This window comes from Diorhabda carinulata, chromosome 2 (assembly GCF_026250575.1).
Source record: "Diorhabda carinulata isolate Delta chromosome 2, icDioCari1.1, whole genome shotgun sequence".
Lineage (NCBI taxonomy): Eukaryota > Metazoa > Arthropoda > Insecta > Coleoptera > Chrysomelidae > Diorhabda > Diorhabda carinulata.
This window is the reverse complement of record NC_079461.1, coordinates 17,962,885-17,986,203: the sequence shown is the minus strand read 5'-3', so window position 1 is coordinate 17,986,203 and position 23,319 is coordinate 17,962,885. Positions and strand designations below refer to the sequence as shown.

Below are 23,319 nucleotides of genomic sequence, written 5' to 3'. Positions count from 1 at the left end.
TTCTTGGAGAACTAAGTAATAAATAAACATTTGTACAACGTACTATCGAAGATCATATTACAGGCATAAGGAAGAGATTAATAATTATTTTTCATCTAGTAGTCTACTGTCAAATAAGCTACTACGTGATATTAAATTGAAAATTTCAATTCAAAGTTTCAATATCGTAGAATTTACCTTTAGTGAATATGCCAACATGCATGATTTGGCTTCTGGTAAGTCATCAGAAGCCAGAAGGTTGTATACTGAATGCTTTCCGGGCTGAATTATATCCGACTGCAGAGCTTATTTTTTATAAAATGATACTTTAGTGTGCTGTCCCATCAAAAAAGGTGGCGAAGGTCAACAACGAACTATACGAACACCAGCTTTAGAACAACTCAACGACAACTATTCATAATATTCTCCAGGAGAAACTTCTTGAACATGCATGTCGTGGAAGTAGAGGATTATTCAGTAAGACTAGCCTACGCTCGTTGGTTTCTAAATTAACGATTTGATTATATATTTGTTGGAAAAGTACTATTTACTGATGAAGCTGGTTTCACACGAGACGGTTTTATCAATTCCCATAATTTACGTTTATGGGCAGATTAAAATCCTTACGATACAATTAAAATAAAGAATCAACATCGATTTTGTGTTAATGTATGGGTAAGAATAGTGGGTCATGATTTAGGGCCATATTTTTTTGATAATGACCTGAATGGTCAGCGATACTTACAATTTCTTCAAAATGATTTCTCACTCATGTTATTTTATATTCCTCTAAACATTCACAGAAGCATGTGGATCATGCACGATGGAGCCTCTTCCCACTTCTTAAATGATGTAGAAAATCATCTTAATAACATTTTTCCTCATAGGTTGATTAGTTAAGGAGGTCCATTTGTATGGCCACCACGTTCTCCTGAATTAAATTCAATGGATTCATTTTTTTGGCGGTATCTTAAAAGCTTCGTAAATGAAACATTAGTAAACACAAGAAACGAAATGATCGATTGTGGCTCTTTGTGGCAGAACATCGGAACGCTCTTCCAAGTTGAATGAAATATCCTCCGTAGACTCCGGAAGTGTGTAGGGGTGCGAGGTGCACACTTCATGTATTTATTGTAGTTTTATAAATTGTATACTAACCAACTGAATTTTTGTACATTTCAATTTTTTCCTTATGTAAATAACACGATGTTCGACAGAATGCAGTTCAGTTAGAAAAGTTTAATTCTGTTTTAATACTTCCTGTAAGTATTTTCAATAAATAATTACAATTTATACCATTTTTCTTCAGAATGTCTCTTTATAGTGGGTGGTTTCCTTTTTATTAAAAAATTCGTATAACGAGGTATCGTATGAGAATTTTTTTTGTCATGTCATCTAATCCCAAATTTTTGGCATCAAGTACCGGAACACGTATATTGAAAGCAACATTCAATGTTATGTATTTTAAGATATATTCCAAATCAGTATCACAATTGAAAAAAGTGTGAGTTGGAAACTATCTTAAGAAATATTAGAGTATTAACACGAGAGGAAATAATCAATTCATAAAAGAAGAATATCGTCATTCATTTCCTTGTAAACGGTTTGAATACTTGGTTACTTGGTATTTCAAGTGCTTGTCCCCGCGAAGAGCTCAATAAAATGACGGTCAATAACCTAGTAGGAGGTAAAATTTCCCTTTTGATTGTTGAAGTATATACATATATATATATATATATATATATATATATATATATATATATATATATATATATATATATATATATATATCCTCTTTCTCCAAATTATGCCGATAGTTTTTATATAAGTATAAAATTAAGAGATATTTTTTCAAGTTGTTCGCATAAATTGTATTGGAAAGATGACAAATCTTCTAGCAAAACAATTCACGAAGACGACGAATTCACTTTCTTGTTCAAATACCCCGTAGGTAGGCATCTAGTGGGCAAGATCAGGAGAATTTGATAGATAGCTGAGTTAAGAACCATCCTCAAAAAATGTTCGTAAGCAATGCGCTCGATTTTCGAGCAGTGTGACTAATTGAATGATCCTGCACCAACAAAACCTTCTGTTATCCCGGACAAATGACATTAACAACATGTTTCTATAACGTTCCAGTGGTCATCGTCCTCAATAAAAAACAGATCAATCACACCATGTGCTGATACTCGGTCACTATGCAGCAGGATAATAACCTTCGAATTAGTGAAATCAAGGAAGCTACTCTCCTATTAATATAACTCTTCAAGTGAATGTGATTTTCATCTGAAAACCACACAAAAATCTGGATCTTCGTACAGCATATTCAAAAGTTTTCTACAATACACAACTCTGGCATTTATATCTTCGTTTTTCAATCAGTGTCAAAACGGTATAGAAATCCATCTATGTCTTTGAACAATTTTCAAATCGACATAATGATGATTTTCAACCTTAATAACGTTCACCTAAGACTTCGGATCTAGTGAATGCTTTATTGAAAAGACGCCCTTGGGCCTTGCAACTCTCTTTACATTACTAAAAATATATAATGCTTCGTTCTCCAATTTTATTTCTGTTTCCATTTCTCTTGTGTCTGAGAATGCAGGAAAACTTGTACTTTACCCTGTTCTAAAGTACCATAAGAGATCTGCAGTAGCGGAAGGAAATTCCAATTAATCAAAGACGATAAAAACAAAAAAGGACAAATTAACCACAATTTCTTCACTATAGAAAACCACTCTACTTCTTATCAAACAAAGCAGAATATTACGGAACGGAATAGATGCAGAAAGAATAGAAGATACCCTTTAAAAACTTCCTCGACCAATAATATTACTGTGATGTTTTTATTTTCAATTTTTAACTTGTTAATTATGAATTTCATTCCTTTAATCTACAACTTACCATGAATCTTCTTAGAGAATATACTTGGAGAAACTTTTTAGCGTATTATATTTTTCAATAAGTCAAAAGTGACAAAATTAATGAAGTTTATGATATCCGATATATAGATAGAGATAAATAGAGATGGAGACAAATTAATGGAGTATGGTAGATCGACTAATAAGTTATTTGACACTTATGACATCTACTGCCACTAATCAAAATGTCGCATTTACCAATAGGGTGGGTTTGTTGATATATTCATCAAAAATGTTATGTAGTCCTAGAACTGGTCTTAGTTATTCTTTTTGGTGCCGTTATATGCATGATCATAGGAAAAAATCAAAAATTGACGGAAGATATTCCTAACCAGCACATTGATTGGAATAATCAATATTGAGATCGCCACATAGAATCAGTTTGCTTTTAGAGGTAAGGACTCCAGTAAAGTCAGTAGTTCTGTAAATACAAACAATATAGAGGTCATAAGCCTTGTGGTACACGATACAAAATTCGAATCCTTTGCTTTTTAAAGATAAGGAATCCAGTAATGTCAGTAGTTTGTGACAGAAAGTGTGCATGTCAGTGTCAGGTGTTCGTGAATATAGAGGTCATAAGTCTTATGGTAGATGATAGAAAATTCGAATACTTTCTCAGATATATCATTGAACTATGTTATTACATCAGATAAATTAGTTCTATTGAATCCGGCTACTGTGATATAGTTTGTGACAAGAGCAGGCTCATTATTATTCAACCAATATTCAATTATGGCAACAATTTCTGGAAAATTAAACTCCTCTAGTAAAAGATACAGTTCATCTGTTTTGTGCCCCAGGGATTGAATATTAAGAAGAAAATATACAGATCATGCTGTATTTCAGTCTTTTAGAGGGTGTCTGCTTCTCAGATCGCGTCATATTAACTAAAAATTTTTATTCCACCAGAAGACCTACTGGAATAATATTTGCTATGGCTTTTTCCTAATTTTTTGATACTATAGACGTTTCTCTGTTGAAAAGAAAGACCTGAAGGCGGAAAGATCTACTTTAACTTCGGCTGTACCAACCCTATACGCATTGTGGAAACGATAATATCACTCACGCAAGTAATCCACATCGCTAGGGAGTCCCTCTGATACTAGTGTTAGTTTGATGCTGGTATTCGTTTGCCTTTCGAAGCACATGGTGAATGGTTGGTGGTGAACATAGTCAACGCGTTGTGAGTTTCCTCAGTCTTGCTTATACATACATACCTATCTATCTCCTGGGACTTACAAGCAGCTATAGCCTCCCTGTCACAACCTATTTAAACAATTTTGACATCCTTAAATAAGTTTCCTCGAGTAAAGCTAGATTCTTTGCCACATCCGAATTTTGTTAGCTGCACTGTAGGTGCTCATTGGATATGTGAGAAATCATCTATTTCAGCCTTATTTTCTATAATTATATCAGACCTTTCTATCTCCTGGGACTTACAAGCAGCTATTGCCTCCCTGTCACAACCTATTTAAACAATTTTGACATCCTTAAATAAGTTTCCTCGAGTAAAGCTAGATCCTTTGCCACATCCGAATTTTGTTAGCTGCACTGTAGGTGCTCATTGGATATGTGAGAAATCATCTATTTTAACCTTATTTTCTATAATTATATCAGACCTTTTTATCTCCTGGGACTTACAAGCAGCTATAGCCTCCCTGTCACAACATATTTAAACAATTTTGACATCCTTAAATAAGTTTCCTCGAGTAAAGCTAGATTCTTTTCTCACATTGTCTATTTCAGTGTGTTCACTAGTAGATGCAGTACTTGGATCTCCCGGCGTTAGGTTTAAAGGTTTTAAAGGTGAGTTGGTAATGTCTATTTTGGTACCAAGCGGCCACATACTTATATCCTTGAGTTTCTTCAAGTAAATTCTCTTTCGCACACCAATTTTGAAATCGGAGTGCAAACTGTTCCTATTTTTCAACATTTCCAATCCTCCTTTCTAGGGTTTATATGAGGTATTTCCTGGAGATGAAAAAACAAATCTAGGAAGGATCATATCATATGACTACGACATGATTTATTGTGATTAGGCTCCGAACAACAATGAACGTGATCTGTTTCTGAACATTCATATCATCATCTTCTAAATCATGTTATATAATGAGGTAGATTACCCAAATAAGGCCCAGGGCCTTAATGAGACCAGTAGCTTTCATTTATAAAAGTACTCACACTAGGCAGATGAGGGCAGTACCTGTTAGTGGGTTATCGTTGATGATAATGTCCTTGTAGATTCAAGTTCCTACAAACAAAGCAGCTGGCCTTATTAGGGTCAGGGGCTGGCCTTATCAGGAAAGTGGTTTAATACATGTTTTAACCTTTTTGGCTGCACTTTAAGCTTCATGATTCCGTAGACTCTCCCAAAATTTATAAATATAAGCCTATTTGGATGGAATCAAATGCAGTTAAGTAAAATCTAGCTGAATGGAATGAAGAGCAAATGAAACAGGCTTTGAATGCTGTTGGAAACGGAATGTCTGTGAAGCAGGAAATTTCGGATACCAAGGACAACCTTACGAAACCATTTAACGACAGGTATATCAACTAGGTATAAATCCGATTGTATCATCTGATCAAGAAACTGAGCTCAAGAATCTTTCGGTTGGCTGATGTAAGAAGTGTGTTCTCTTACTGCTAGGAAAATAATATTCCTTATACTTTTAAACCAAAGAAACAAAAAGCTGGACGTAACTGGTTGAGACTTTTTCTCCCCCCTGATGTGGCTAGGCGTAAAACCCAAAATTTGAATCCGACAAGAGCAAGTAAACTTAATAAAGTAATTATCACAGATTTCTTTGACAAATTGAAGGTAGTTATGGAGGAATTGGATGTTGCAGCTAAACCTCAGAACATTTACAATATCGATGAAAAAGGCTGCCGTTCGATGCTGCACCACCAACAGGAAGTTTTTGCTAAGAAAGAGATCAAGAGAGAGAGAGAGAGAGAGAGATCAACATGACAATCACGTCTGATTGAATTATTTAAGGGTCAGAGGCTGAAACCAGAATAAGAAGAAAATCTCCCTCCTGGAACCAAGGTCGTTATGACACAATGTTTTTGTAGTGCATCAAACATTTTCAACAGTTTCAAGTAGGAGGTAAAAATGCTTCATTGATTTTTGATGGTGTCAAATCTTTTTTAAATGCGAAATTTGTTAAAGCTGCAGAAAACTACGACATTTCATTGTTTTGTTTGAGCTACAGCCTTTGGAAATCGGTTTTCAAATCTTTTCAATTTTGTTGGGATGTTATTGGATGAATAATCCTCGATAAGACGTACAGGCTTTGGGAAAATATTTTCGGAAGTATGGGCTAAGGCAATGACACCAGAAAATATTATGTCAGGGTTCAAAGCTATGGGAATATACACTTCATCAAATCAGAAAAAGTGAATAAAGTTCTTCTGCAGAACCGATTACTCAATCTTCAGCTAAAAGGATCAAAACTTTACCTCCTAAACGTTCTTCCAAAGACCAATATTGTAGCTCTGAAAGCGGTTCATGATATCAGACGACTGAGGTATGGAACCTTTACCAACTGTTACCTTTGAAGACACCAAAGCTGAACATTTTCCCTTCAGATGTGTTGTCCACTTCCAACATTAAAACAAAAAGGGTTCAAAGAAAAAAATCTATAAATTCACTAGCCCAAAAGCTAGTGGTTAACTTGTTTGACGCTCCTTCTGATAAAAACAAAGCTGCACCTAAAAACAAGTATTAAAAAGAAAAATGAGCAGCCCTTATCCCTCTAAAAGAAAATGAAGATCGAATCTTCATGCAGTCAAGCTTCTAATCCATCAATTCCATCTACAATTCGTGTGATTATTAAGGCGTCCCCCAAAAGGATAATTGCTACTGTTTCATTTGTGACGAGCACCAGTTCACGAAGGATGCGTGAGACTTACCAAATCGGACAAAGACGAATTTATCTGCCCAAAATGTACTTTTTGCACAATATGAGACTTTTACAATGGTTACACTTGAATTAATTCAAAGTTTTTAAATGTTTTTCTTTTTACACGATTCAAAATTATATTGTTTGAATGTCAAAATACAAGTAAAATTAATGGAACTTCCATTTGCAGTCAATTTTATTTTATTTTTTAACCTAAACAAACACGAAACTTGTTTTTTTTGTGTTGGCCTTATATGGAATCTCTGACCTTAATAAGGCCAATTTGCATTATCTAGTATAGGTTATGTATGTGAACTTGTTAAATGAAATGTCAGAAAATGAATAAGAATATTTATCAAGAAATAATTAGAATACAAAATGTACTTAGCTGCTTACAGTAATCAGTCATTTTAGTGAGTATTAAATTGGTCGTTAAGGGCAATAAATTTTTGCAAATTTATTAAAGCGTTAAGAGCCTCGGAAATTGTTGTTGGCTGAAACTGTTCTTCAGGGTCCTGCTAATCTTCGTTTTCTTCGTCAGTGTTACGATTGTTACTTTCAGCTTCTGCAAGAATTTCTTCCTCAGTAGCTAAGGCGCACACGGCGACACTGTCATCTATTCCAATAAATTCCTCTATCTCAATTCTTTGTTCTATAGCAGTAGATTTTTACGACTAAGCAACCAATGGTACGTTTTCATCTACATATTTAGATTGCATCATTCTCGCTAGCGGAATATCATCGTCGTCCTCCGCTGTATTATTTGTAGCACTTAAAAGTTTTATGTGTTGTGTTTTTAAAGCTTTTAGCACTCATTGGTCCATGGGCTGTGAAACATTGAGCGATAAAACCACAAGCATTTCAGACTGGAGACTACACGACAGGAGAAGAATTTTGTTTACTCCAGACTTCAATTCTGCATCCTAGCTACGCAGCCATTTTTAAAAATTTGCGTTGTCATCCAGGACCTAGTGCTTTTTTCATAAGGCAAATACTGCATGTTCTTAAAGCAACGCGGCTTGTTAGCTTTTCCTATCACTAAAAGTTTTCTTTTGGTGATCTTTTCCGCCCTTACATTCCTCGCATTTGATTTTAAGTTTTTGTTCAGGGGTTACATTGTAAAACAATCCTGTTTCATCAGCATTAAATATTTCTTCTGGTGTGTATCCTTCGCACAATGCAGGTCACTTATGAGACAACCACTCTTCAGATTTCCTTCAAGAACATCAGTCGCTTCACCGAAAACTTTTTCTGTCACAATATTATAACGAACACTCAAAATTTTCCTTACTCATAAGACGAGCAAAGTCATTGGCTTTTTGTTGCAGAATCGGACCACTTATTGTGTCGTTTGCAGCTCTGATGTTTAAATCATGTTAATAAAGCATCTTATGTTCACTTTCCCCCGCTCGTTTAAGTTGTTTTCGAGAAGAACTTTAATTTTATCTCTATTCTTCCAAATCGTTGATATCATAGAGTGCGAAACATTTCTTTGCAATTTCACTATTCGACTCGCCTTTTCTAACTATTCTAATCTCCATATAACAAGAGATTTTTCTTCAATAGAAAACACTTTAAAAAATCTGCAAACGTTAATGTGGCCTTATTTGGTTCACCTACCTTGTATAGTATCCAACGAATTGGATTCGCAAGAATTATTAGGATAATTACATCCTCCAAGATTAGTTGAATCATTAACTATTGTGTAATTTTCATATTTATTTCCTTATGTAGGGAATATACTATTACAGTTATAAATATTGACATTGAGAAGAGGCGGAATCATTATAAGATTAATTCAGTGAGGTTAGCGAATAAATGGATAGTAAATTCATTAACCTTATTTATTGTAAAGTTAAAATTCTGTTCCAACAGTTTACTTACATAAAACGTTTTATCTTTACAATACAATTCGATTAAACTTATGATAACACAACTATTCGCAGTTTCTTGCTGGATCAATATTCATCATTGATGAATGGGTGGTCCTTGTGTGTATAGGCACTAAAATAAATAACAATATTATCAATAATGGAATAAAAATCCATTTTTGTGTATTAGATCATCAATGTTTGATTTTTGAATTATCTGAAGGTTGTAAGTAAATTTGTTTGTTGAACCTTTCAACGTTATAATATTGCTAACATTTTATTTTATCTTATGTAAACCCAGCAATTCAAACAGTAAATATTGTAAAACACAAGGGCGGAAATTTCAAATATAATTAGTAAGTATATTCAACTATTTTGTAGACTATTAAAATATGTTTTGGATGGAAATTGTGGAAATCTTTTCGAATTATTAATTTTTTTTCTTCAGGAGAGCTTCTGGATATTTACTTGATCACTAATAAACAAAATATTTTCTTGAATAAGGATTCGATTCCATTCCAGCTTATTAGTTTAATATGGTCGCTGTGCCCCAACATGATAAACATTGTCAAAGGAAATATGAAAATAATCAGTATATGGTAATAATGTAGTAGCTTTGAAAACTGTTTAGAAGCGGTAAGAGTGATTTTGAAGTCAGTTAAGGGCAAGGAATGATCTTAAAAACAGATAAAATGTGCTAAAAGTGTACTGTGCGAAAGTTTTGATTCACAAGTTTTTGGTTGCTAAAAATTTTTCACACCCACCTTACATGCCTTATTTAGTATCATGTTATTTATGGTTTTTTCGATAAATGGGAAACGTGCTAAAAAGGGGAAAGCTTTGATACCATTTCTATTTTTGTTTGTTTTGAATGAAATATAATTGTACATACACACAAAAGTTTTTATTTTTCAACATAGTCTTCTTCCTCCTACCTATTTCCAGCGATGTTCTAACCTCTCTAATCTTTCCAAATAATAGTTACAGTCTCAATCCTCAAAATAGGCGTTTGCGATTGTGATGAAAATCATAATTCACAAAAAAAAATCAGACTCATTTTGATTAAGGTTTAGGTCTAAAGTACCCATCATCATGTATATCGCAAGCAAGTTCTTTTGATATGCCACTCCTATCTAACTCTTACGATAAAACGCTGGTTGTCACAGTTTTTTTATCCCGAACTTGTGTTGTTAGTAAAGGTTAACGTTTGAATTCGATGCCGAGAATTTTACGATCGTAAATGATAATGCAGTCTCTGTACACAGTATTAACTCGTTTTTCAGTTTCCAAAAACAAATATTTAATGGGAGCTGGATTCTTAATTTTTTCCATTTTCAAAAAAATTTACACAACAACTTATTTATACGATTGTCAAAGAAAAGCTAAGAATCTAAAATGGCTGAAATTTCAGTGAGAATGTCTCAAAGCGTTTTTCAGGAAATATTGACTCGAATGTTACTATTAAATAGAAACTAGGAGTCCAAAATTTAGTTCCCAACTTATATTGATGAGTGCTGATTTCGCGTCATCTTTTAAATTATTCAGGGTGTCCCACGACGAGTTAAAACTATTTGTATATGGCAAAATACTAAAATCATGAAAATTTCTACGTTTGAGTTTTCGGATACGATCTTTCAAACTAAAGTATTTTCAAAGATGACCGACTTCCGGTACTATCGGAAGTCGACTGTAACTTTGTTATTTTAAATAGAACGCCCTATATTTTAACACATTTTTGAAATTTATGTAAAATTTCACTATACTTTTGTCTAAGAAGTTTTTGGGTTATTAATTTTTTTGTAAAGAATTTGACCGTAGCAACCCTTGATATAAATTATTTTTTTACGAAGAGACCCTTGAAGATATAACAATGATTAATGTTCGGTTGCTTTTAGCAAGGCTAGACGTAGACGTGTTGATTCTACGTTAAAAAATTTTTCATTTTATATATGTATATATGTATGTATAAAAAGTGATCAAAGTTTAACTCAATAAATATCAAATTTATTTATTTTTTTAAACTGTCATTAGTCAATTGTTGCTACTTTCGAAAATCATTAAAATTGCTCGTTCTCAATTTAATAACGAAGATTATGACAGTTAAACACATTTATTAAAAGCGTACTAAAAGTATACTTAAAAATTAGAACTTAAAAAATACGGAAACGACTAAAAGTTGAAATAGGATTTGTAAATACAAATTGATTTGATTTTTTTGCAGACCTTGACAAGATAAAGAAAAATAGTTTTTTATTTCTTAATGCTTCTATCAACAGGTAAAAATAAAATTTGGACCACACCTGCATCTCTAACAATTTACAGAAAATATTTAATATCTGGATAACGGTGAGGTTTATACATAGGAAAGTGTACATGAATTTACCTTATTTTGTACCCCTGAATGCATTAAAATAGAAAAAACCGGGTTATTCTATTTAAAAAAAAATTCATATTTATTAAGTTAAACTTTCAACACTTTTTATACACACCCTGTATAAAATAGAGAATTTTTCAATATAGATTAAAATACGTCCGACCTTTCTAAAAGCAACCGAACAGAAATCATTTTCATAGCTTTAAAGGTATCCTCGTAAAAAAATAATTTATAAGGCTCAAAATTCTTCCAAAAAAATTAATAACTCAAAAAGTATTCATTTTTCGAAAAAAGTTTTTGGACAAAAGTATACCAAAATTTCACGTAGATTTCAAAAATGTATTGATATACAGGGTGTTCTATTGAAAATAACAAAGTTACAGTCGACTTCCAGTAGAACCGGAAGTCGGTGATATTTGAAAATATTTTAGTTAAAAAGGTCGTATACGAAAACCCAAACGTAGAAATTTTCATGATTTTGCCATTTATATTCAATTGTTCCTTTTTGCAGTTTTCTTATTACTGTCCGTAATTTTTGATATTCTACAGATGGCTAATAATCCTGCTGTTTCAATTAACTTTATAAAGATGTCAATGGGAGCTAATCCCGCAGACCTGGTGGACCATGAAACATATCTAACATTTAATATATTACGTCGACTTTTAGCAAGAAATTTTCTATAAGATCTTGTGAAAGAGTTTTGTCCAAAATATCACTCACTTTCTAATAATTATTATTAGTATAAGCCCTTGAAAGAATTTAGAAAATAAAAAATATTCCTTATATATTTAATAATTTTTTTTTCGTTGATGCCAGTTTTTTTTTCTCTCAAGTAGACACACTATATATACAAATAATTTGCAACTATTTGAATCAATTTCCCGAAGACCTCGTACACTTTATTTTTGAATTCCTCTATAAAAGCTAATTTTAGAAATGCATGATAACTGAGACTAGGACTATGAATAATTTTAATTTACAAAGTTAAATTAGCATAAAAGTGATACATTATTCAATAAGCTCATTTATTTTCATACGATAATAATAAAATGTTTTTCGCACATTATGTATTATACGTCTGGCTATATTTGAACAGAGAAAAGCAAAAATTCAATACATTTTTAAATACGTGGACAATTTCAATCAAACAGCGTGTTTGTGACTCTAGAGACTAGTATCAATTTTATAGTCGTGTTCAAGGTTGATGGTTAACAATTTTTAGAAGATCCGAACCTCAAATATTTACTTAAAGTAGACTAAACTTACTCTGCGTAAGGGCAGGTTCTTCCATTACAATCGAAAGTATTCATTAATGCAATATCTTCTTTAGTGAGATTGAAGTCCCAAATATTAAAGTTTTCCTGAATTCTAGACTTGGTGACCGATTTAGGTATAACTATTAATCCTCTTTGAACCGCATATTTTAAAGCTACTTGAGCAGTTGTTTTCTTGTATTTCTCTGCAATTTTTTTGATTTTAGGATCCTCCATCAATTTCGGGTCTCCCGAACCTAAAGGACTGTAAGCAGTTACTGTGATGTCTTTCGATTTTAGATAATCAATCAATTTCTGTTGATTCAAATGGGGGTGAACTTCAATCTAAAAACAATATAAACTATTGTTCGAAAAACTATACATGCGCTATGAATTCAAAACACATTTATAAATAATAATTATGAGAAATGAGAAAAGTATCAAGAAAAATAGACGATCAAGATAAAAAATAACAGTTGTACGTGGAAACAACAGAAACTGTAAAATTCCGCAACGAAAACGCAAATAAAGCAGATAGAAAATAGAAGAAAATAAAAGAAAATGAAAAGTAAATTACTAGAAGCAAGAGGATGAAGCATTACATATGAAATATGCGAGATGGAACTAAACTAAGAGGATTTAAAATAAGAAAGTGTCTTTGAACATTTACTTTTCAAAAATGAATTATTGACGACAAGCTTGGTATAAAAAATGATGAAGTAATTTACCAAGATGATCCACAAATTGATAGATATAGGTTGGAAAAAAGACTGTATAGAACTAGAAATATATTTAGGTATGACAAGGATAGCCCTACCAAAAGTAATTAATTAAAGGACAATGGCCAAAGCAACAAAACAAAATTATCATATGAGTGAACAACCACAATCAAAATCACATGTGAAATATTGTGTGGAAAATATAAAAATTTACGAAAAAACCAATATTACGAGATAAACCTATGAAATATGGAAGATTAATGAAAGTGAAAAGTGCACTCAGAATCAGAAGTAACAGAAGATTTAAAAAATTGACTAGTAGGAGTAGTTGAAGCAAACTGTTGAACATACAAAGCAAACAGCTACACCAGCAAAACTAAGATAGAAAACTTATTGGTATATCTAAAAATGCAATGAAGACTATGATTTGTTAAAAATCATTATGGAAAAAACTAAACAAAGCAAGAAAGATGGCCAATCTCTGATGGACAGATATGCTACAAGGAGTTGTGAGTGTAGTTGGCAGCTGATGTTGACTGCAAGTGTCGATTGTTTCACCATTAGAACACTAATTACGAAGATTTTTTAAAAATCCATTGTGAAACACGAATACGTACACACTCCAAATAAACACACAATATTCAAACGACACTAAACGTAAGGTTGTGGAGTTTATGCAGCCTGGAATGTCAATCAACAAAGATTCAAATTGTAAAACTTTATGAAGCTGTCAAAAATAAAAAGCAACGTTTACTTCTGGAATTATTCATCTGTAGCAGTTGGTAAGATTGTCGTGACAGGTTCAAGGAGCCCGTTACGCATTGTCCAACCCCATTCCTGGGGCTCCAAAACATGCTCTAACCAAGTTTGAATTTGGTAATGAACACGTTGGTGGTTGGAACACGAGCAGCTCCTTTATAAGAGATTATTTTGATTGGGACTGCCAGTTGATTTCAAACGGGATTCTAACCTCTATCTCAGAAAAGATTCACCGTATGAAAAAATTTTTTAAACAAAAGTTGTAGATAATTTAATGTTCTACAATAGGAAACGAGTTATTTGCAAAAAATGTACAAAAAATTTTGTGCAATTTTTTTGACTTTTGACCCCCGAATTTCGAAGTTGCTCTATCATATTTCATACATGTTAAGTGAGGAGTTGGCCAATCAAAACGTTGTGAAACACATATTTATGTATCGTGAACATAAGAAATTAATTTGAGATGTTAATGAATGGAAAACAGTTACAGATCACGATTAACAACTTTCTCAGGAAGTGAAACTGACAAAGAAGAACCAACAAATGAAGAATCACATCATCTGAAGCTGGGTAGCTGAAAAGCTGATAAAATACGTGTGAAGAGAACAGTAGATGTCAACGAAGGACATTATTAAATTAGTCATATATCTATCAATATACAACTCCGACTTTCCAAGGATTCTTCTGTTATGCTTGGAATCAATTTCGCAAACAAAAAAATTTGTTTACTCACTTGATTAGTTACGGGTTTAATTGTGCAATTTTGTAGAATACGCTCGGTTTGTCTTTTATTAAAATTCGAAATACCAATAGATTTTGTTAGTCCCTTTTTCACCAACTTCTCCATCTCTTTCCATGTGTCAACAAAGTCTACGTCACTATAAGCAGTGGTACCATCTGGATTTGTTGGGAATAATTCATCTTCTTCCTATAAAACGAGAAAAAAATTAACGATTGGATAACTACTGTACCCCATAACATATTTATCTGAATAGAAATCTGATAAAATTAGAAATCTCCTTCTTCACAAAGTAGTGTATTGTGAAAGCAAGTGTAGTGGTGAACAGTGTATTCAGTGATTGGTAGAAACCATATAAATTGCTAAAAAGTGGAAGTTTTGTTGATAGCAAGACTTACCTTCAGGGCAAATGGCCAATGGATTAAATATAAATCAAGATAGTCGATACAAAGGTTTTTCAATGTGGTTCTAATAGCAGGTTCCACTAAGTCTGGTCTGTGCATGGTATTCCATAGTTTACTCGTTATGAAAAGCTCTTCACGCTTCACAGTTCCATCGGATATTTTAGCTTTTATCGCTTCACCAATTTCAGGTTCGTTTCCGTAAATGTAAGCACAGTCAATATGGCGGTAGCCGATATCGATTGCATCTTTTACGGCTTGGGTTACTTGACCTGGTTGAGACTATAAAATATTTTTTTATTATAGTAAATCTAATACAGATACCTACGTGCTTAAACTCATAAGTTCACCATACAATTATTTTCTTTTATTGATAGAATTTTAATTAGATGCATTCCTAGAGAGCTAGAGCTTTGGGTTTTTTAAGCATAAATATGTACTGATATATAAAGACATTTTTAAAGAGCCGGCAACATGTACGGGTATAAACACACTGGGAAAATCAAGGGAACTAACAAAGCATCAACGAAGTTTGTAGTTTTTTTTATAATAAATCCTCTGGCTGCCTTTTATTTGTTATTTAAATACAGTCGCGAATATAAATAATGAAAAGTAAGCTTTTATTTAGATTTCTCTGTGGAGTCAATATATCATAGAAACTTTTTGCACGCTCAGATATTGCTACAAATATACTCTATTCTCTACTCAATGTGATTAACATAATTCTTGGTTACTGCCATAACGACAAATCAAAAATTGGTAATATACAGTTTTTTCAAGTTTCTACAAAAACTGTTGATTTGAGATATATGAATTTACTAACGATGTCCCCTTAATTTGAAGCGTATAATCCGAAGGTAAAGAGAAAAATGTGGGTTGCCATTTGAAAAAATTAAGTTTTTATATAGTGAAATTTAGCACCATTTTCTGAACACCCTTTATAAATTTTTGTCAAGGTTTTCTCAGATTTTGAAAGCTGTAAGTATTATTTGTCCAAATCCCAAATATATTAGACCTGACTCACTTAAGCTTGGAAATATATTTTTTTGAGCCAACAAAAGGGTACAATCCTGAAGATATATTTAACGCTGACGAAACTAGACTTCATTATCAGTGCTTACCGGACAACACCTTAGCATTGGGACTTGGGTCATGGTGGAAAAAATAGCAAGCAGAGAGTTACAGTACTTCTTTGGAAAAGCAAAATACCCTCGATGTTTTAAAGGAGCTAAAAGCCTACCAATGGACTACACATCAAACCAAAGATCTTGGATGAAATCTGACATTTTTGGCAAATGGTTAACGGACCTAAACAAGGAGATGCGAAGAAAAAAAATACTCATGTTTATAGACAATTGTACAGCACATGGGGATCTTCCCAAACTCAAAAACATAAAAATTGAGTTCCTACCTCTGAACATCATATCCAAACTACAGCCTCTTGATCAAGGTATAATAAAAAACTTTAAAGTTCTTTACAGGAAAGAAGTGGTGCGCCAATTTCTCCTTGACATCGACGAGAAAAATCCGACAAAAATTAACTTGCTTGATGCCATGGGGATGGCTTCGAAGGCGTGGACAAATGTGACAGAAAAAAACATTCTGTTTCAAGAAATGCGGGTTTAAACGGAAATATCAAAATCGTGAAGGAACAGTTGAAGAGGATGGTATTGCTGTTGATTCACCACTTTAATGTAGATGAAACTTCTGCACGATAAAGCGAAACTACAAAGAGCTTAAACATTGAAGAGCTCACACGATGATCTGGCTATATGCGGAGAGTTAAGTGATGCAGACATCATCGCATCCGTTTCCACAGACGCAGAAGAAGATGAAAGCGAGGACAATGTAATTCGACTGTATAACTAACCTAACCTAACTGCGTCAAACATATTCAATTCAAAATGAAACAAGAATTCCTCAAGCAAAAACAAATAGGTGGATATGCAGTGAAAATTTATTTTAATAATATAATTTTTTACATTGAATCTGTTAATAATTTAACAATTTAAACATTTATTCAAATAATGAGTATTTTACTATTTTGTTACCAAATGATTATTAATAAGCAGCATTATATTACGTGAGCTGACGTCTTCTAAATCTAAAATAATTCCATTCGGGTTGTGGCTATATCAGAACAGCCACAACGTAATCTAGCAAACGCAAGACCCACAAAAAGCGTTGTGGCTGTTTCAAACGACCACTGGCTATTTTCGGTCTTTGAGCGTAGCATATAAACATTTGTGGGTATAGAATAAGTAAATAGAAATAACCTTTCCAATGATGAAGTAATTGATAAGAATAAAAGTAAAAACATATCAAAATAGTAATATGAGTAAATAACAAAATTCATTCTATTATTGATATTGAAAAGACATTTGAAGGTGAAGTTCATCATAACATACTTATGTAAAAATCAGTATATTATTATGGGATTTTGATAACAGTATCTGTATTATAAGATTACTGATATATGATGAGGCAGAAGTTACATAGAATAAATTAATTATTTCGTTTATTATACGAGTAATAAAAAAATGCTAAACATGTTAAATTGAAATTATCAACATTATTCAATGTAAGAAACTACATCTTCACCATTAATTTCCTTAATTGATAGGTGAAGCCCTAAATTTTTTGTATGGAAACCGTACGATTTTGATATATCATCTGAAAGAACTATTCATTCTTTATTTAAAAATGAAATGGTTTTCTAATTTATTACTCGTACTTATATGTAATCTAAATATAGTCGTTTAGTTAGTTAAGGGTTTTTCATTATACAATATACAATAATACAATGTTTTATATAAAGTAATGAATAAAATAATGCTTCACAAAACGAAATTTATACAACATATTAAATACAATTTCATTTTTTGAAGGAAGGTTTTGTAATTTTTCTATTTGTGATTAGCTTTTTTAATCTAAAAAAGATATGCAATTGTCCATCGTTAAGAAAATTTACATATTCAAATAATCAAAACCTCATAAATCGTTTATATAATTTTCTATAGAATCTGTGAGACAACTTAAATAATTTTATTTTTTTTTTTCATCTTCTTCAGAGAGGATTCCGGTTCCTCTACTGACTTCTGTTGACCTCGTTTACAATAATTATAGTTTTTCCTTCCTCACCTTTCATTTGTCCATACCGATTTTTATGTGCTCTAATTTTGATGCAAAAATTATTGGAGAAACGAAAAATTCTACTAAAATAACCAGTCCTCAAATGACATAGAAAGTAGGAGGGGCAAAATCTAATTGCTTCTATATGGTGTAATTGATAACCAAATATGGAATAATATTGAGAAACAAACGAACCATTTTTACACTTTATACCCGTACCTGCGATAATAATTGTTGTGTTGATCTCATTCAGATTTTTTTCAGATGCAGCAATCACATTCATAAAACAAACAATTTATTGCAGTTACTTGTTAAGCAAAACTACTCCCTACCTCTAAACCTCACACACCTTTTAAGCATATATAACCGACAAATTTTATCTATTAGTGAATTTTATCAAGGATATTAAATTTATTATCTAAGTAGTGTCATTGAAAAATTCTGTGGCTGATGGACTTGCTCCCAAGCCATTTTCTTTATAGTTTATATTTGATCCTTCTGACCCCATAGGGTCATTTAAATCTCGATGCACTCTCAAATATATCCATTCAACCTTATTCTACTATAAAGGTTTTTTCAACATCGCGGTGATCGGAATTTATCTCGTATTTTGCAGCTATTGCGTTTTTTAGGAACCTTTTATTCAGGTAAATCTATTGCTTATGAAAATATTTGTTGTACTAGTTGTTTCAATTTACTACGTAATTTGATACACTTAATAATTATTTTGTGACTAACTCCACTGGGTTTTTTCAGTATGTGGAGAAGAATCTTTGAATATTCGCTAATAATATTGACTATGTATGTTCTCCCGATTTAATGTCTGTAGAGTTTTCTTTCGAGTGGGACCCATTCGACAAACAATAAAGAACTCAATGAATCATGTAAACCTTGAGTAGCTGCTATGAAAGTTGTGGAGAAAAAATTGTGACTTAAATGGAGATAATGACGCTGATAATGCAGAAAACTTAAAGGAACATATTGAAGCACCTGATATATACTCTAACGGTATTAAAGTCATCACCAACAAATATATTCTTCGACATAGTATTCTGAAGGAAAATCAAAATGTCGTAGACTCATCGTATAGATTTTTCTTCACTGGAAATATTAGCAAACTTTTTCCTGTTTGTTTTTATTGTACAATGTACGTATAATAGAGGAAATTTTAATTTATAATCGTAAGAATAAAAAGAGTGTCAATCATACAAAGGCAATTATCATTGTCTACTGCTGTCCATTGGTAATATGTTACAATAAAGTGTCGAAGTATTATTTGTCATCCCACCCATCATTGGCAAACAAAACTATAATTTCAACCATGTCTAAAGTTTCTAATTACTCTTTTCAATCTTTATTTCAGATAATCTCAGAAAACCAGCAAGTTGAAGTATTTTCAGAGCTTTTACCTTGATTCAAACATGTTTTTCAAAAGTATCGATCTTTCACCAAAAATTGATAGTATGTGCTACAAAAACTTGTAAAGAGACGTATGAAAATGTGATAGTAGACTAAGATATATACGAGGATGTATTGATACCTAATTAGCCTAGACTAGTTCCATGCATAAACAAAATATTACGTTACGCAAATATTGCAACGAAAAATAACTTATTAGAAGTGTCAGTGTACAATTTGACGTCAAAAAAGTAAACCAGAGTTACGCAATAAATTAAAAGAAAAAAGATGTCCACCGGAATTGTGAAAATCGAAAAATTGGAGTATAAAGCCAGAATCAAGTACTACTTGTATTTAAAAGGGTTAAGAGGTAAGCAGATTTACGAAGATATGCTTAATACATTGATCATTGTCCTTCGTATGTGACCTTGAAAAATTGGACTGCAAGCTTTAAAAAAGGGAAATTTTCCATTGAAGATGATGACCGATCGGAAAGGCAGCCAGTTTTTGTGTCAGTCCCCGAAAATATCGATGCAGCTCATGACATGATTTTATCAGACCATCGAATTGGGCATTTTAAACAAGTTTGTATACATATTTAAAGCGAGTAAACAGGAAAGAGCCTTAAGGCTGAAGAGAACAAATAATGAAATAAGAAATTTTGAGAAGCAGAAATAAGCGAAATAAAGCGCAATTTTAGAGCAACAAAAAAATTATGGACATAGAACAAGGAGAACCAAAAAAAGGGAAGACCAGTAGAAACAAACAAAAGGAAAGAGTGGAAGGTAATCAATTCTATGCTATGGGCCTAAAAGACCTGCATGAAGCACCTTTATATTTATTAAAAGCAAGTACGACATGGTTTACACAGATTTTATTTTCGTATTTTATATAATGAACTTATTATCATTAAGGAGTGATTACGTAATTAATGATATATATTAAAATTAAGTAACATGAATCGTTAATTTGAAGAAAGGTTGAATAAAACGACAACACCAAAGCAAAACACTCAGTTTTTCACCAGCGAAAGCTATGCAGAGATGGAAAATTAGAATCAGCGTATACGAAGAGGAAAACAAATAAACTGATAGTTCCAACCAAAGAAAATATAATTAGACACTACGTAGAAATGAATAAAATATTCCAAATTTTGCTCGATGTTCAACTGACAATAGAAAATGAGAAAGAACCCGGATGAAGCAAGTTTTATTTGCGTTATCATTCATACGCGTTACGAAATAGTCAGAAGGAAAATGGAATCGTTAGTTTCCAAATCTATTCTCAGCTGCGAAATAAATGGATAATGTCAGATAGACTTATTTAATATGGCAGTTAGTAGGCAATCACTGATCAGTCTAAATTTATACATCTCACAAAATATGTGCATCTTCATCTGCTCGACACTAAAAATGTTGCAAAATATTTATCAAAACGATAATGGTATAGAGGTTACCAATAAAATTGTTCAGGATTTCTCAAATCCAAAGGTCAATTTAGAGAGCGAACAATTTAAGTCAACAACAACCAACTACGACTTCAAATGATAAATTTAAAACAACTGCAGATACCGATTCAAAACTAAAAGAAAATATTTTCAAGTTTAATCATCGATCTCAAGAATATCTTCTAGTCAAAGAAATTCTATCTAAATTTGTGAGAATCGTTACATAGGTTTTGAACAGATTCATTGTAATGTTTTCTTTGTATATTTGCTACAAAAATTCGTCAGAATTAAATTTTTTTCAAAATGGTTTGACAAAATAATATTTACTCACTTTCCACGTTCCTAGACCATAAACTGGAAACGTTTGTCCATTATTGAACTTGATTGTGGGTACTTTTGCCATAGCTAACACTTTGCCGACTGATTTAATCATTCATACGCACTTACAAAGCCTGGAAAGCGATTCAAATTCAACATTTCAACATATTTATCTCTCCAAACTTATTATCTAATCAAGTGAACCAGATAATCTGTGTTCGCAATAGGAAAGTTTTTAATTTTTTACTATGATTACACAGTTCAAGTATCAACTTTTGAAATCAAGCAATAAAAGATTTGACCAAAAATATCAGCTATGATTTTTTTAAAATGGAGAACTTCCGATTATTAAATTGGTTAATTGCCAATATTTATTTTCAGTTTGTTCAAACTCCGTAATTCACATTAGATATTAGAAGTCTAGATAAGGAGGAGGACGATCGACATGTGTCGCAATCGACTGAGAATTTAGTCCAGTGAGTAGAGCCTAATTAGAGCCAAAACCCACGAAAATTAGTCGCTGATTTTCTGGATTTAGGTAATTCTGAGAGTGCTCTATCGATACAGTGAAAGTTAACATCAAAATTTTGACCACTAAGAGAGAGATTTTTGTTTAAATTTTCAAAATTTGGAATTTTGCAAATAACTCGAAATCTATGCCAAATTTCGGGAAAAGTAAAGATATCAAAAATATAGTTTCAGAAACTTTCTACAAAAAAAGTTTTCCCTAAGACCTGTTATTTCTTTGTAAAATGCGCTCAAACTTCGGGGTCGCATCTTACTAAACAGTTTTTGCTCCAGGTAGAGTATGAGGGGAATTACATCACCGGGTAAAGAAGAAACTGCTTTGTCTCCTCAACATTTCGGGATGAAAGAAAGTGCATTTCAAACGTTAGAGTTTCTACTTTTCAACTGCATCTGCAAAAAAAAATCAGACTTGTAAAATTTTCTTGGAAAACAACATGAACGGAATTGTTTTATGATGGTTACCTGGGTGAACTTAAAACACATATGTCTGTGACTCTGCTACACCCAGCAGCAAACTCTTGCTTGAGGTCATCAATTAGACGATTACCTTTAAAATGAGATCAATTGTACCTTTGAACTCTCTCCGTGATAGGAAAAAAAACTACTTCTACTAATGTTAGATTTTTTCATAGTTGACAAGTTTGGTTACTTTTTTCTAAGTTGTTGAACACCAGCTATTTTCGCTAAATAATGAGAAAACTAAAGCTATATTTTGTAGCAGAGTTGTCGAGCTCCAATTTTCTTCCCAAATAAAAAATTTTCTACAAAAAAGGTTCCATGTGATTTTTCCTAATCTCAAAATTACTCTTACAAAAATTGAATTTCGTGTTGAAATGCTGAATTTTTTTCAACGGTGCATTTTTTGCGGATAAAATTTTCACATTTTGAGATATTACTAATTCTTATGAAAGACACCGAACTACGTCCAAAACAACACAGTAATATATCAAAATATTACATTTTCATATTTTTTGTTTTACTCTCACTTCATCCTGAGCTAATTGTTTTGGTGGGTCAACATAATCACAACTCAAAATAGTACACTTTTCCACCAATAAATATCTTTTAATGTCTAGAGCAACACTGAAACATCACAAAACATTTATGCCATTCCAAGACTGTTATAATATTATATCACAAAATGTTTTTGTATTTGTATCAGCTGTTCATAGACATCACTTGTGGTTTGTTATTTTTTATTTTTGAACGAAACTTGTGAAATTGATAAGGTAGTTTGGAACCTTTATAAAATTTCTAAAAGTTTATTAGTTATTAGTTTCCGAAATGAATGGTTTTATTGAAATATGGGGGAAGGGAAAAAGATGCTACAGATATTGTTTGTGGAGGAATCCAAAGCGGATCATGAAAAGGTAGGATTTAAGTTTATTATTTAACAATCCCGAGCGTGTAGTTAAGAGAATCTTGTTGAGAATCGACAATCGATTTTTGTTGAAGATCAGACCAGTTCTGTACCAGTTCTGGAAATAGCGCATCCAAATTCAAAAAATCTTCACATTTTAACGGTATATAATACTCAAAATATTCCAGCTGATGATGTTTTAAAAGGTTTTTTG

The 23,319-nt window shown here is 32.3% G+C and overlaps 1 protein-coding gene across 1 annotated transcript; it reads right to left on the bottom strand.

Annotated features, from left to right (window-relative positions):
• Window positions 1-8,635: 8,635 nt before the first annotated feature.
• LOC130903936 (aldo-keto reductase family 1 member B1-like) lies at window positions 8,636-22,876 on the bottom strand. The gene is made up of 6 exons (XM_057816337.1): window positions 22,208-22,876; window positions 21,231-22,135; window positions 14,920-15,204; window positions 14,516-14,710; window positions 12,318-12,649; window positions 8,636-8,809 (listed from the first exon to the last, which is right to left on the bottom strand). Exons 2-6 carry the CDS (start codon window positions 21,330-21,332, stop codon window positions 8,764-8,766), a joined length of 960 nt encoding a protein of 319 aa, XP_057672320.1. The 5' UTR covers window positions 21,333-22,135; window positions 22,208-22,876; the 3' UTR covers window positions 8,636-8,763.
• Window positions 22,877-23,319: the final 443 nt, after the last annotated feature.

What these genes read in the sequence shown, in the direction of transcription:
- LOC130903936 (XM_057816337.1), bottom strand. Translation starts at nt 21,332, where the DNA reads ATGATTAAATCAGTCGGCAAAGTGTTAGCTATGGCAAAAGTACCCACA. An exon ending in ATGGTCTAGGAACGTGGAAA is followed by an intron (nt 15,205 to 21,230) that starts GTGAGTAAATAT and finishes AATATTTTATAG; the next exon opens with TCTCAACCAGGTCAAGTAAC. An exon ending in TTAAACCCGTAACTAATCAA is followed by an intron (nt 12,650 to 14,515) that starts GTGAGTAAACAA and finishes TATTGTTTTTAG; the next exon opens with ATTGAAGTTCACCCCCATTT.